We start from the raw sequence: 13860 nt of genomic DNA on the forward strand, positions 1-13860 counted from the left end.
GAAATGTGTCAACTATTATTGCCTAGAATAACTATTGCCAGAATTAGTTTCCGGCCTTTCGGACTGCACTCCATAACTCTGAATGCTATTTTATTTGATGAATAAATCAACAGTTCTCTATGTACCTTTCGGGGTTTATTTTTTTCCAAAATAGAACGCGACTCCTTCTCAATCTCGGAACTGGATGTTTAAAGTTTAATATATTGAATAGGATTCTCAACTCTCTATTTTTAAATGCTAATTTTGTTTATTCTTAAAGGGACTTTCAAATTGTCACTATTATGTCCTCTATTAATTTCACTTTAATATCTTTCAGAATTAATTGGTAACAAGACGTCTGTAACCATGGCTAGTTCTGACGTGAAACCAAAATCAATCAGTCGTGCCAAAAAATGGTCGGAAGAGATAGAAAATCTGTACAGATTTCAACAAGCAGGGTATCGGGATGAAATTGAATATAAACAAGTGAAACAAGTTTCTATGGTAAGATTTATGTCCTACAAACCTGAACTCACAATGAGTTTGTTAGACGATGTAAAGGATCAAAATAAGACAAAGAGCCTGAAAATAACTAACAGGGAATTCTACTCCAACTCTCTCATTTAATTGATGAGGAAGGAGACCAAGGCCAGAAGAGAGATTTTCAGGCAGAGTGGAGAAAGAGGTGGTCCCTCACCATGGAAATATTAAGAATTTTCCAGCTTTTATTGAATCTCTTATGGTAAACCATAAAAGCAGAATCTTTTTTCCCTCACTTAGGCAATTCTATTATTGGATACTCAGTTTGTTGCGTAACTATTATTTCTTTATAGTTTCTCTTTTATTTTGACCATAAATTATAAAAGGGTTAAATTCTATTTATTATGGAGATTATAAGTGACAAAAAAATTAGAGAACAATTCCTGACTTTGGTTGTGCATTCCAGTTGAGAGATTAGAGACATGATTTTGCTTTACAAAGAAAACATCAAAATCTAGACATGGCAACCAGTTTAGAATGTGATTTTTTTCAAAAAATCATCTATTCTACTAGAAACTAGAAGATTGAGTTTTTAAGAATATTATAGAATATGACATAGTATTTGTAAATGTTTTAATGTTTAGATTTGGGGTTACAACAAATTATTAACTTGATTTTTTATTTTCATTTTTTTTTTAGTATTTACCATTTTTCCAGAGACTAATTTATCTCTGGGTTTTTCAGATCTCTATATTCTCTTCTTCATTCAACTCTTTGATCTCTACTTAATATTTCTTTTAAAAAGACAAGAAAAGGAATGATGATATTACAGAGCTAAAATGCAATAGACTCTTTAATTTAACAGACATTAGTAGGGTTGGTGAGGAATGAAGCTAAAAACACTGATTCAATGGAGATTTTATGACTGATTTTCATCTGCAGTCCTCCCTCAGTATCCTTGGGGGTTAGTTCCATGACCCATCCCCGCTCACAGATACCAAAATCTGCAGGTGCTCAAGGCCCTTACATAAAATGGCGTAGTATTTCCATATGACCTACATTTGCATGTAGGCTAAAGTAGGGTATGCCTACACATCGCTTCATTCATGTGGATTCAGCCTAATGCTTGGCATGTGGCAACTTCAAGTTTTGCTTTTTGGAACTTAACTGGATTTTTAAAAATATTTTCGATCTGCAATGGGTTGGATCTGCAGAGGACAGACCCACGGATACAGAGGGCCAACCCTAGTCATCTTCTGACACCTGCTAACATTTTCTTGACCCTGTTAGCAAAAGGTACCCTTCACTAGTGTGTCATCTATGGCTTTTAAATGGAGAAAACACAGCACGAACATTCGCGGTGGGCCTCAAAGGATGGGCAGGGTGGAAACTGCAGGCTTGCCTTGAGTGGCATGTCTCAGTGGACAGTGGCCTGAAGGGTGTGAGTGAAGTTCTTTGTTCTGAGCTGGGGCACTCCGCCCTTATGGGCAATATCAGTGCTGACTTATCTCCCTGCCCGTGGACAGCTAAACTTGAAGACCATACCGCTCGGGGCCACCAGGGTCTCAGGAGTGGAGGTCTCCTCAACTAAATGAGAGCGATCAAGTAAAAATCCAAGAAGAAAAAATTATGAAATAGCAAAGAGGTATAAAAAGAAAACTGTCTAGAGGTCGATGAGTGCAGAAGCCATATAGCTGCTTGAAGGCTCTTTATCCCATAGGAAGTGGTCATGTGTTTTCTGAAGCAGCAGCAGTTGGACGAATGTTTCCTCACTGCATGAGATGGCGTTGGAGACCCCAGCCAACGAAAGGGAACCTGCCACTGGCCCCAAGAGGAAGAGAGCTGTAATGATGTCTTGAGAACACCTTCCTTTCTCTGCTGAGAGCAGTAGAAGCTACGAAAGGCAAGCTCAACATAAGTGATAGAAAGCCTGACTTTTTTCCATACTATAGATGTCAGAGAGCCTGCCAAGGTTTATCAGATATGCTGCCACCTATTTTGCTGATTCTCAAATAACTGAGACGACAGAAGAGAATGAAAACGTGCTGTCAGTAATCTAGGACATGTATTCTTTTGTATTCATATGCCACTTGCAAGCTGTGGTTAAGCGGGAACCATGAGATGGTGTTGAAGAATAGGACTTGGTTTTCCAGCCCATGAGACCTGAATAACAGGTTTTTGACCACGAGAGAGGCGTGCATCTCACAAAATCCAGAAGAAACATATCCAGTGACAGCAACGCATGGACCTGATTAAGTAGGCATAACATGTACCTGGAGAGGAAGTCGGGGGAAATGTCCAAATAAGATCAGGCCAAACGATAAAGTAAGCAAACCGATGTGACGTGTGAGAAAGAATAGTGGGAGAGGTAAGAGAAGATCGCCGAAGATGATATTCATGACCTCGAATGTCCATTAAACACTGAGTTTCAAAGTGAACTTGAAATATGGACATGAGGAAATACATATGGACCTTTGAATATATCGAGTTTACCTGTTTCCTTTAGTCACCGTCGCGACATCAACAGTCAGCTCTAGGTGTTTCCAGGATGGGGTCTGGCCTTAGCCCTAATTTCCTCCTGGGGAATTACTTTTAGAAGTTAGGAAGTAATTACGTTGAAAATCATTTATAAACATAGAATAAAGTTTAGATTATTTTGGATGTTTTCTCTACCTATTGAGTAGAAGTTTAATTGTAGAAATTGGAATCTGGAGAGAGGCACCAAATTAGTTGTTTTGCTGTGAAAGGATGAATTTGGATGTGGGTAATACTAGGAGCGGCAACATTTTTACATTTTATGCTTTAAGTTTCTTTGTCATACTTTTAACTCTTCGATCGTAAAATAGTGTATAAAATGAAGCCAGCGTGACAGTGTTTGTATTCTGGCTTGTGATGTGCAGGTAGATCGTTGGCCAGAGACTGGATATGTGAAGAAACTTCAGAGAAGAGACAATACTTTCTATTACTACAACAAACAGAGGGAGTGTGACGACAAGGAAGTCCACAAAGTGAAGATTTACGCTTACTAGGCCTTTGTTCTTTGTACGACTTGTCATTATCTTTTAAGATTTCATTGTTTCATTCTTCATCATGTCAATGTTTGTCATTTTACAAAATAATTCAAAATGCAGACTTCAATTGAATGTGCTGAAACCCAAAAGCCATAAAATGTGGTAATTATTAATCATCCTGTTCTGTTCTAAAATATAACTTCAGAAGCATTAAAGTGGTACCTTGGTCCTGTTCTTTTGACTATTTGAGCTGTGATAAAATAACCACCATGCAGGGGGGGGGGGATACAGCCCATTGGGAACCATCCATTGGTTATGCTAGTTATGCACAGGTCACTGCTCCGCCCACCTGCCCCGCCCCCCGGCCTTGACCACTGTTCAGGACCATCACTTCCAACTGCCAGATCTGCATTTTGTGGCCTGAGGGCTTTCACTCGCCTCCGGGGTCCTTAGCCTGTTGTTGAGCGGACCGGAAATGCCAAGGGATGATGTTGGCTCCTGGGAGCAGACCTCTCCCCATGGCCGATGGGGAAGAGGTGTCTAAAATGTCCAGCAATCTGGCATCTCTCGTGGAATGCATCCTGGCTGTGTACTCTACCCTGGCACCCAGTTCTCCCAGCAGAACTAAGAGTCAGTCACCTGTAGCTGTATGTGACTTGGGAACATTGTCTGTTGGTCCCCTCCTTTCCCCGCCCCTCCCTCCACACCTGCCAGGGGTTCCTTCTGACCTGAATCACCTCCTTATACGTGAAGCCTTGTCCCCCAGGGAAGTCCTCCCAAGTCTCAGTGACACTGTCTCTGCCTTTCCCAACACTGCTTGGGATCACCCTCCAAAACATCCACATTCTCACCCAAGGAACCTGCGAATGTGGCGCCTTATATGGCAAAGGAAACTTTGCAGACGTAATTAAGTTAAAGAATTTAAGATGGGCGTTCCCGGAAGTACACGGAGTTGGGAATTGGGTATACAGTCTGCCTGGAGCCACTGGTTCCCCGCAGGTGGCTCGGCCCCTAGCTGAGCACCTGGCCTTGGGCACCCTGGAGTCGCTGGCCCATCCCCGAGGCTGTGTTATCCCTGACCATGACACCCTCCACACTCTGCTCACCCCAGCAGGTTCATCTGTTCCTCCCCCGACTGCAGCACCAATTACCACGAGGCCCAGCAGTGAGATGCACACCCGTGCGAGCACAGTAGAGAGACTGTTCGTGCCGTGAAGGGTGTGGCAAAGCCTTTGTCAGGGACTGCCACCGGAGCCACCAGCCCCGATTCACGCTGCAGAAAAGCCTTCTGTGCAGCTACCGGCTGTGATCAAAAATTCAACACAAGATCAAACTTCAACATTTCGAAAGCAAACATGAAAACCGGCAAAAACAATACGTGTGCAGTTGTGAAGGTTGCAGGAAGCAACATCAGCAGCCGAACGTCGTCAGCGCTGGCACCCCGACGAACCACGGTGCACCCACAAAGGCTGCGGGAAGCACTGTGCTTCACCCACAGGCTGGAACCGCAGGGCGTCTGTGCCCTTACGGCAAAACCATGGGCAGGGCGAGAGGGAAACCCTTAAAGAGGAAATTATAAGTGAAATACGCCAGCGAACACTTAAACGCACAGGCTGTCAGAAGCAACACGGGAAAACCCATGTTCCAGACGGGAACGGCCGTGCATGTCCAAGAAAGGCAGCGGGAGAGGCCGAACGAACGTGTCGCGTCTCCAGGGCCACGTTCTCTCTTGCGCCCGAGCGCGCTGGCGGCGGCGAAACGCGGGCAATGAGACACTGTCCGCGCGGGCACGCGGGAAACGGAGCCCGGCGGCCAACGGTCTCGTGAGAAGCGAAGCGTGGCCCCTCGCCTCCGTGCACAGAGGATGCAATGAGCGAGCCCCTCGCCTCCATGCACAGAGGATGCAACGAGCGAGAGCAAGGCTTACCTCTGCCTAAAACCGGGGAGTCGCTGAACTGGGCGGAGGACAAGGTGCTCGCGACAGCTGCAGGATGTAATCGCCCTCAGCTAAACCTCCGGTTGCTCCCTTTGTATGTATTTATTTATTTATTTTACGCGGCAGCACCTGGTCTTCCTAGGTGGTCTCCCTTCCGAGTACCAACCAGGCCCGACCCTGCTTAGCTTCCATCCGGCATGTTCAGGGTGGCGTGGCCGTAGCAACCGGTTGCTCCCTTTAAAGGGGCAGCCAGTTCAGGTACAGGCAGACGTCAGAGGGATTGCGGTGGGTCCCGAACCACCGCCAGAAAGCGACTGACTCAAAATGTCTTGCCTCAAATTGGTGAAAAGTACAACTTCTGTCAAGCACAGTAAAGCGAAGCACAATAAAATGAGTTATGTCTATTTAAAAAAAAAAAAAAAAAAACGAGATGAGGGAATAGCTAGGTGTGGACAGTGTAATCACTTCTGTTGATGAGAGGTCTGAGGGCTTCAATGAAGGAGCCAAAAGCTGAAGAATATCAGGCGTAGAAACTGGAAAAGGCGAGGAAATGGGTTCTCCCCCCTGGAGACTTCAGAAGGAACGCAACCCTGCTAACTCCTCGGTTTTACCAAACAAGACCCATTTCAGACTTCTGGCCTCTGGAACTACGAGAGAATAAACTGGTGGTGTTTTACACTACTCAGCTTGTGGCAATTTGTTACAGCAGCAACAGGAAAAACACACGTACCTAGAGCAGATGAAGCGAACAACCAGCCACAGTCTTGGAGTCAGCGCGAGCTTCAATCATGGCACCATTTTTGACCCAGGAAAACATTTCGTTACAGGTCAGGCCCATTCCAAGGAAGTGGGACAAATGGACACTCTCTTGCCCAGGGATCTAACTCCCGAGAGATCGCTTCTGTTCAGCTGCATGGCGACACTTGTCAAGCAGCTGGCAACTGCTCACTAGCTGTGCACTCGTTCAAGATCAGTGGTTTTCAGACCCAGTGGCACACTGAAATATCACAAGCGACTTTGAAAATACTGACGCCTGAGCCCCACCCCGTTCCAATTAAACCGTAATCTCTGGGGATGGAACACGGGCATTGGTTTTTGTTTTAAAAAAGCAAAAGCAGAAATTCCCCGGGTGATTTTAACGTGCAAGTAAGGTCGAAAAGTATTGCCCTAGATTTTTGCTTTCTATAGGGTTCAGAGCCAATGTGCAGCCATCTCTTGACTGCCACGGATCTCAGACAAGTGCTTGCCCCGACTGGGCACTACTAGTGGCTCAGGCTCTTGGCCAGCCCGTTAAGCACAAATTACAGCATGGTTCACCAGGCAACCTAGCTCGTCTCTGTGAACCAAGTTGCAAGCTCTTCTTCTACAAAGATCACTAAGGTATCAACAAATTTACTACTTGAGACCCATACTCCTTCCAACAATGCCCGAACCAGTCAGCTCCCAAGTCACAAGGTTTTATGAACTAGGACACCTAACATCTTGCCCAGGACGCCTACCCTAGCACAATTTGAATATGTTATGACATCATATGGCTTCCTGTTGTGTTTCTCCTTGAGTGGTGGAAGAAGTGGTCAAAAGTAACAGGATGGAGGGTTGGGGAGAGTGTGCAGAGAAGACTAAGCATCATCTACGATCCTTAGAAAGCCCAGCTTGCAAAATTGGCCCTAGCAGGCACCTGAGAACTCAAATTTCAGGAGCGTACCCACCACTCCCAGCAAGAGTGGCTCCCTGCGCCGAATCTATTTGGACAAACAAATACGGTTTCCGCTGCTTTCTTTCTAAGAGTCTGGAGTTTGGGAACGTGCTAGGCAGAGCGTGCCTATGTAACCAGTCCCACGAGGCTGAGGAGCCCACTAGTCCACCTCTCCCCCTGCCGTCCCAGCCTCCCCACTGGCCTTCTTGGCAGCTTCTTTCTCTGCCTGCTGTTTAAATGCCAGTGATTCTCGAGGCTCTGCCCTAGCCCATTCCCCTGTCACTCTTAACCTGAAACACATCGCCCCTCAGTGAATCCACAGGGGGTGTGGGGGAGGGAGTCTAGAGCCTCCATCCCCGAAAGGCACTGGGCACCAACACAAACGGGCATGGGCATTTCCGCTACAAAGAAGGTCCGCAGCACACATTGATTTTTGGTGGAGTCTCTGACCCACCCCAGTTAAGGACGCTGCTCTTTCCCCCGCCCCCACACCCCAGCCCCCTCATTTCGTCCCTGAGCTCCAACCTCCCCTCGATACAGACACCCCCAAATACTCCCAGATACTCTTTTCAGGTCCAGATCCTCGTGGCCAAAAACTCTCTGGAAATCTCCCCTTTAAGGTCTCACAGTCCGCCTCAAACTTTAGCACATCGCCTTTCCCCCAATCCACTCCTCCTCTCATTTCCCGTTTCAGTATTTCACCGTCATGTGCCCAGCTGCTGGGAGTCGGCCAGATTGCTCCCTCCTCCAAACTCCCCATATGTAATAAATCGCCAGTCCCATCAACTTCAGGGGCTCGAGTAGCTGTGGAATCCGCCCCCTTTTCCTTTAACCCCTTAGCACAAGGACAGGATGCAGTGGGGATTAAGAGCCAGACCGCTTGGGTCTGCTCCCTATCAACATGGGTCTTTCAGTCAGTCACTTAACTGTGCCTCAGTTTTTTCATCATCGAAATGCAGACTATAATAAGGCCTTCATCATGTTTGTGAAGAGTGCCTACCTAATTGTGAAAAATGAAAGCATAGAGCGATGCCTGGCCCTTCGTAAGTATTAAGTGTTTGCTCATACCACGATTTGGCCAGGTCACCGTCCTTTTTGTCGGAGATCATTACAACGGCCTCCAAACTTTTGTCTCGCCCGACCTTGTAGCTCCAGCCATCATTCTGAAAGGCAGTTCTGGTCACTGTACCTTTCAGTGGGTTCTCATCATTCTAAATATCAAGTCTAAAATCTTCAGATTGAGTTCGTGTTAAGGTCAAGTTCAAATCTCTTGCTTACAAAGCAACCGTTCACAACCTGTCCCTACGTACTTCGCTTTTTCTCTCGCCATCTGCTCCCCCATGCTCTGTCCATGGCCATATATAAACACTTGTCATTTCCCCTTTGACCATGAACCAACCACCTCTCCTCCGGGTGATGGCACATGCTGTTCTTTCTGCCTTGTTCTCAGGTCACCCACGCCCCACTTTTCCAACGCCTGTTGGGTAGCTACTCATCTTTCAGAGACTGTTTTCTCTGTGTCCACTCCAGAGCCTAGAAAGTGATTGTTTTACCTTTGAAAATATTTTAAAATCATAAGAGTACTATCTTCTTAGGTATACCTCATAGACACAATATACAGTTGAATTACTTTTTAATCCATTTTGACAATTTTGCTTTATAACTAGAGAATTTAGTCCATTAATATGTAATATAAAATACAATCACTGACATTGGGGGTTTAAATCTTGCTTTGTGTTTTCTACTGCTTTACCTGTTTTTTTTTGTTTGTTTGTTTGTTTTTTACTTTTCTCTCTTTTCTCTTAGACTAACTAGATAGTCCTCTCTTCCACTTTGGGTGATTTATGGTATGTTTGTTCTTTTAAGGAATTGCTTTACAAGTTAAAACATGCATATTTATTAAAACTTCATTTAATAAAACCTCAAAAATAATATAAGGTTCTTCTTTTACTCACTCCTAACATACATTATTTTTGTCTAGTTTAATTCCATGTATATTTTAAGGCCCACGAGACAATTATTATTACAATTATTATTATTACAATTATTATTTTATACATTCAATGTCCATTTACACTTACTCACATTTACTCACACATTTACCACTGTTCGTTTTTTTATTCCTTCTCACATCTCAAATCTTCCATCTGGGATGAGTTACTTTCTGTCCAAAGTATTTCCTTTACAATTTCATTCAGAGCGTCTCCTGATGACAAACTTTGTTTTCACTTGTCTGAAAATGTTTTGTTTTGTTTCGTTGCTCCATTTCTTAAAATTTGTTTTCAGAATTCTAATTTGACATTTCCCCTTCAGCATCTGACAGTATCATTGCAATCTCTTCTAGCTTTTTACATTGCTGTTCATCTAACTGGGAGTCCATCCCCACTTCTTCATTGCCTGGCGGCTTTTAATATTTTTCCTTTGTCTTTATTTCTTTTTGTGTTTTGCAGTTTTATTATAATGCACCTATATGAAGATCTTTTTCTTTTTAATCTATTCTGCCTGGAATTCACTGTGCATCTTTATCCTTGGGCTGCTGTTGTGCATCAGTTCTGGGAAAATCTAAGCTGTTACCTCTGGAATATTGTCTATCCCTGATTCCTTCTGTTCTCTCCTTTGGGATCCAAATCAAACAGATGCTTCTGATAGTTTTCTCTGAGGGCAGAGTCAATATATATTTTACCTGGAGGGATTTCCAATGTTGAAAATAACCCAGGACTTTAATTATGGGCCTTCAGAAAATGTCTGTTCGCTAAATTTGAATACTGGGTAAAAGCTTAGTCCTCTCAAGTATAATTGATCTCAAGATGTGCCAAGTCTAAAATAAACTGACTTCAGAAAGAAAGTCATTTCAATTGCAAAGAGCAGGAGGCATTTAGCCTCATTTAATTGAAGCTTTGGAGTGCTCAATAACAGTCCACAGTTGTAAACACAGAAAATATACATATTGCCATCATCTGCCTATTCTCCTTGATAGAAGTAGCCATCTTTTTCTGTATTTTCTATCAATTACCAAGGAAGGAAGTATTCCCACAGTCAGTGAAAACCTAATGGGTCATCCAGGTGGTTCTTCTGAGGGTTTTTGATGGCTTTCGGCCATTATGACTTAAAAAAAAAAAAAAAAAAAAGGTTCTGAGTGACAGACTGCCTGCCTTCTGTGAAATTTCTTCCTCTATCTACACAAGTCTTTCTGCGGCTTCCAGTGCCTGCACCGCACCCAAAAATCGCGGAGTTTGCAGAATCAACCTTGGCTCTCGGGAACAGTTCTGAGAGCCACATGACTACCTATTGGGGTCCAAGGAGCTCCTAGGGTGTGAAGAAACAAGGCTTGACAAATGACGGACCTTTTGCTAATTATTTTTCTTCTCTTTTCTGAATATTTGCAGCTTACAAGAGTGGAAATTTGGTACAATAGTGAAATCTACCTTAGACTTCCTAACTCTTAAGATTTAAAAGAAAATGACTTTAGAAAACCAAGACATTCACATTTTAAAAACAAGCATCCTGTCCTAGTTTTCTAGATATGCTAAGTGTTTTCTGCTTGATTTGCCTGCAGGGTTGTTTAGTTGCTAGAATTTAAAAGTGTTGCATCTTTTTTTCCCCGGTTATTAGCTGGAGGTTCAGTTAAGGGAAGCCCTTCCTGATAATCAAGCATGGATTATATCAGTGATGTTGTTCCTAACTCTTTTTTTTTTTTTTTAAATGTAGGGGTTGGCGCAGTAAATACAGTCAACAGATTTAAAAAGAAATCAGGTCACTCTTCTGTGTGTCCAAGGCTGATCAGAGGTTTTACTCCCACAGAGGTAGTGGACAACAGGTGGCATCATCTACTCACAATCTAAGAGACCAAGGTGGCATGACCAGGTACATCACTCTGAAGCCTGGTCTTCCCCAAGCCCAGGTGTTTCTTAACTCTGCCTTTGTTAGTTCGCCTCATTAGACCGAAAGGGACTTCTCACAGAAGACTCATTTGGTGGCCGCTGCTCCTAGTGCAAGGTACTGTAAAAGTCACTAACAACTCATTTTGGAAAATGGTATTGAATCGGTAGTGATTTTAAAGTGAATTGTAAATCTATGACTTGGCTGAAGCACTCGTGTGGATGGGTAGAGGTGAAAGCGAAGGCTCAATTCATACACTGAAGTGGAGAAGAGGTTCTTGCCCTTGACTCTAACCCAGAGCTTCCCAGATATATTTTCCACCTTCTGACACTTAGTGGTCCACTTGTATGTTGAAGCTGAGAATATGGGGAAAGGGTTAAGTAGGGAAGTAGCTTTTAGGATTAACAGGATTTGTGTTCTAATTCCTGATTTGCCATTAACTGGCTGGGGGACCTTGGGCAAGTGACATAATGTCTCTGAGTCTCAATTTCTTCAACTGTCAGATAATCATAGGTAGCATTTATTTTTGCTTAGTGTATACCTAAAACCATGCCAAGCATTTTTGATACATTTAACTCAAATGTAGGGAACACACTGTTATCCTTGTTTTATGGATGAGGACATTGTAACTTTAAAGAACTCAAGTCATTTGCCTAATGTCACATCAATAGGGGTGTAGTGAGGATTTGAACCCAGGTCTCTGTTCTCATAGTCTTCTAAGTCATAATAGCGGATTAAGTGATTTCTCTGGTCACTTTCAACTCTAAAGTTTTAGAATTCTACTATTAAACTCAAAAATAAAGAGGAGATAAAGAGAAGGCAAGTTTAGGTAGAAGGCTTCTACCTGGAGGACTGGCTGCTCTAGGTGAAGCAGGTTTTATTATTAGTCTTTGATTCTTTCTCAGGGGAGAGAAGAGGTTGGATAGATGGGGAGAGAGGGAGAGCCTAAGAGTGAGAGAATTTCTGCTCACTGCCCGGGCTCAGCAGCAGTGGGCATCACCCTCCCAGGCTCTACTTTCACATGGCAGCTTGGCCATGGGTTCATCATGCAGTGGAGGTGCCCCATCAGGCGTCCCACTGAGACTGTCACCTCTCTAAATAAGTGAAAGGCAGATCTCACCCCCCATCCCCAACCCAAAAGAAAATGGGTTGACCTTGAAACTAATGATCAAATGTCCTATGCCTAATTTTGTATTCATGACTTTGTATTCCTTTTCTTAAAGAACCTCCCTGTGCTCTCAAATTCCACTGGCTTCAGGTACTGCAAAACCTGTACCCACTCTGTCCTAACATATTTTTTGTTAATTAGAATGCAAATAATTTAAGTAGATCGAAGTAGGGCTTCTTGAAAATATGAAATTTTTTAAAGAAATATCGAGTTCAAGTAATTATTTTAGACCCTTCAATAAACAAACAAACAAACAAACAACAATAAGTTTTGAATAAGTCACCCATTTGCTATGCTTTTTTTTTTTTTTACCAAGGACTCAATTCTTTCAAAAGAAAAGGAGAAAACACAGAAAATGGAACAAATCACAGATAGGACAAATTGAAAACAATTGCAAACTGGTAGATTCACTTGATTTTGTCCAAAAGTTTGAGGATTATTTCTGCTTATTTTGTGTATTTGTACTTTCTCCTTTTTTCCTTAAATTTTATAATGGTTTGTTTATAATGGTTTGTTTATTTTCTTGATATTTTCTCAATCATTGGAATTTTTTATTTATTAGTTCTACTATTTTCCTGCTTTCTAACACATTAATCATTTATATTTATTATTTCCTTCATTCTACTCTCTGTTTAATTTGTTCTTTTGCTATATTTGTGAGTTGAGATATTGAATTCATTTTTTTTTTCATTTTGGTATGATTTTGCAAGGCTATGAATTTTCCTCTGATCACTACTTTAATTGTATCCCATGGATTCTGACACAGAGTACAGGTTTAAAATCATTTAAAATTTTCCAGTAACTTTATTTTATATTTCCCTTTTGACCCAAAACTTAACAGAGAGTTTTTTAAAAAAAACAGTTACAGGAACTTTTTAAAATGTATTGTTCATATTTATAATTTTTGGTTGTATTGTTTGTTTACAGAGACCAGTGTTTGTTTTACTTTTACTCTGTAGAACTTATGATTTTCCTTGTGCCCATATGATATTGTCAATTTTCATGAATGTTCCATGACTGCTGAAAAGTGCATTCTCTATTTCAGAGGGCAAAGTTCAGTACATACCCATAGAATCTACCTTATTATGTTTGCTTTTCCTGTCCACTTGACCTCATTTGGACTGATAGTGCTGTGTGAATTCTTAATTTATTTTTATTAAAATAATTGGGGCGATATTGGTTAATAAAATAATATAGGTTTCAACTGTACATGAATTACTCTCTTAATAGTTAATATTTTAACTTGACTATTATGGGTCAATTTTTCCAAGCATATGATAGGTTCTTTCAATATATAGTTTCACATTTTATTTCAGGGAAATTTGCATGGATTATAAATTCAAATAGTCCTTTTGGAGTGTTTTATTTTGTTTAGCTTTCTTGAGAGTCTTCATTTATTCCTATGTTAGAACTTATTCTGCCTTTTATGAGTATTGCTTCCCTTTAGGACCTTTTCTCTCTTTTTCTTCTCTTAGCTTTTATTTCTGTTCTCTGTATCCAATGAAATACTTTCCATTTATTGTCTCACAGACAACTTCGTTTTAGTCATTTTTAAAATAATTTGTCTTTTAATTCGGTTTATTTCCAGTATTCTGTCAGCTCTTTTAGCAATGTCTATTTATACTCAGAATTTTAAATTTGTGAGTTATGGTATTCTTTCATTTTTCTAATTTCTTGTTTGATTAAATTTAATTCATGTTAGAGTGTTGTA

The 13860-nt window shown here is 41.9% G+C and overlaps 1 protein-coding gene across 1 annotated transcript; it reads left to right on the top strand.

Moving 5' to 3' along the window:
- Positions 1 to 327: 327 nt before the first annotated feature.
- Positions 328 to 3697, top strand: MEIG1 (meiosis/spermiogenesis associated 1). Its single transcript, XM_006906979.1, has 2 exons — positions 328 to 483; positions 3360 to 3697. Exons 1-2 carry the CDS (start codon positions 346 to 348, stop codon positions 3486 to 3488), a joined length of 267 nt encoding a protein of 88 aa, XP_006907041.1. The 5' UTR covers positions 328 to 345; the 3' UTR covers positions 3489 to 3697.
- The last annotated feature ends 10163 nt before the right edge of the window (positions 3698 to 13860 follow it).

Source organism: Pteropus alecto, unplaced genomic scaffold (genome assembly GCF_000325575.1).
Source record: "Pteropus alecto unplaced genomic scaffold, ASM32557v1 scaffold11, whole genome shotgun sequence".
NCBI lineage: Eukaryota > Metazoa > Chordata > Mammalia > Chiroptera > Pteropodidae > Pteropus > Pteropus alecto.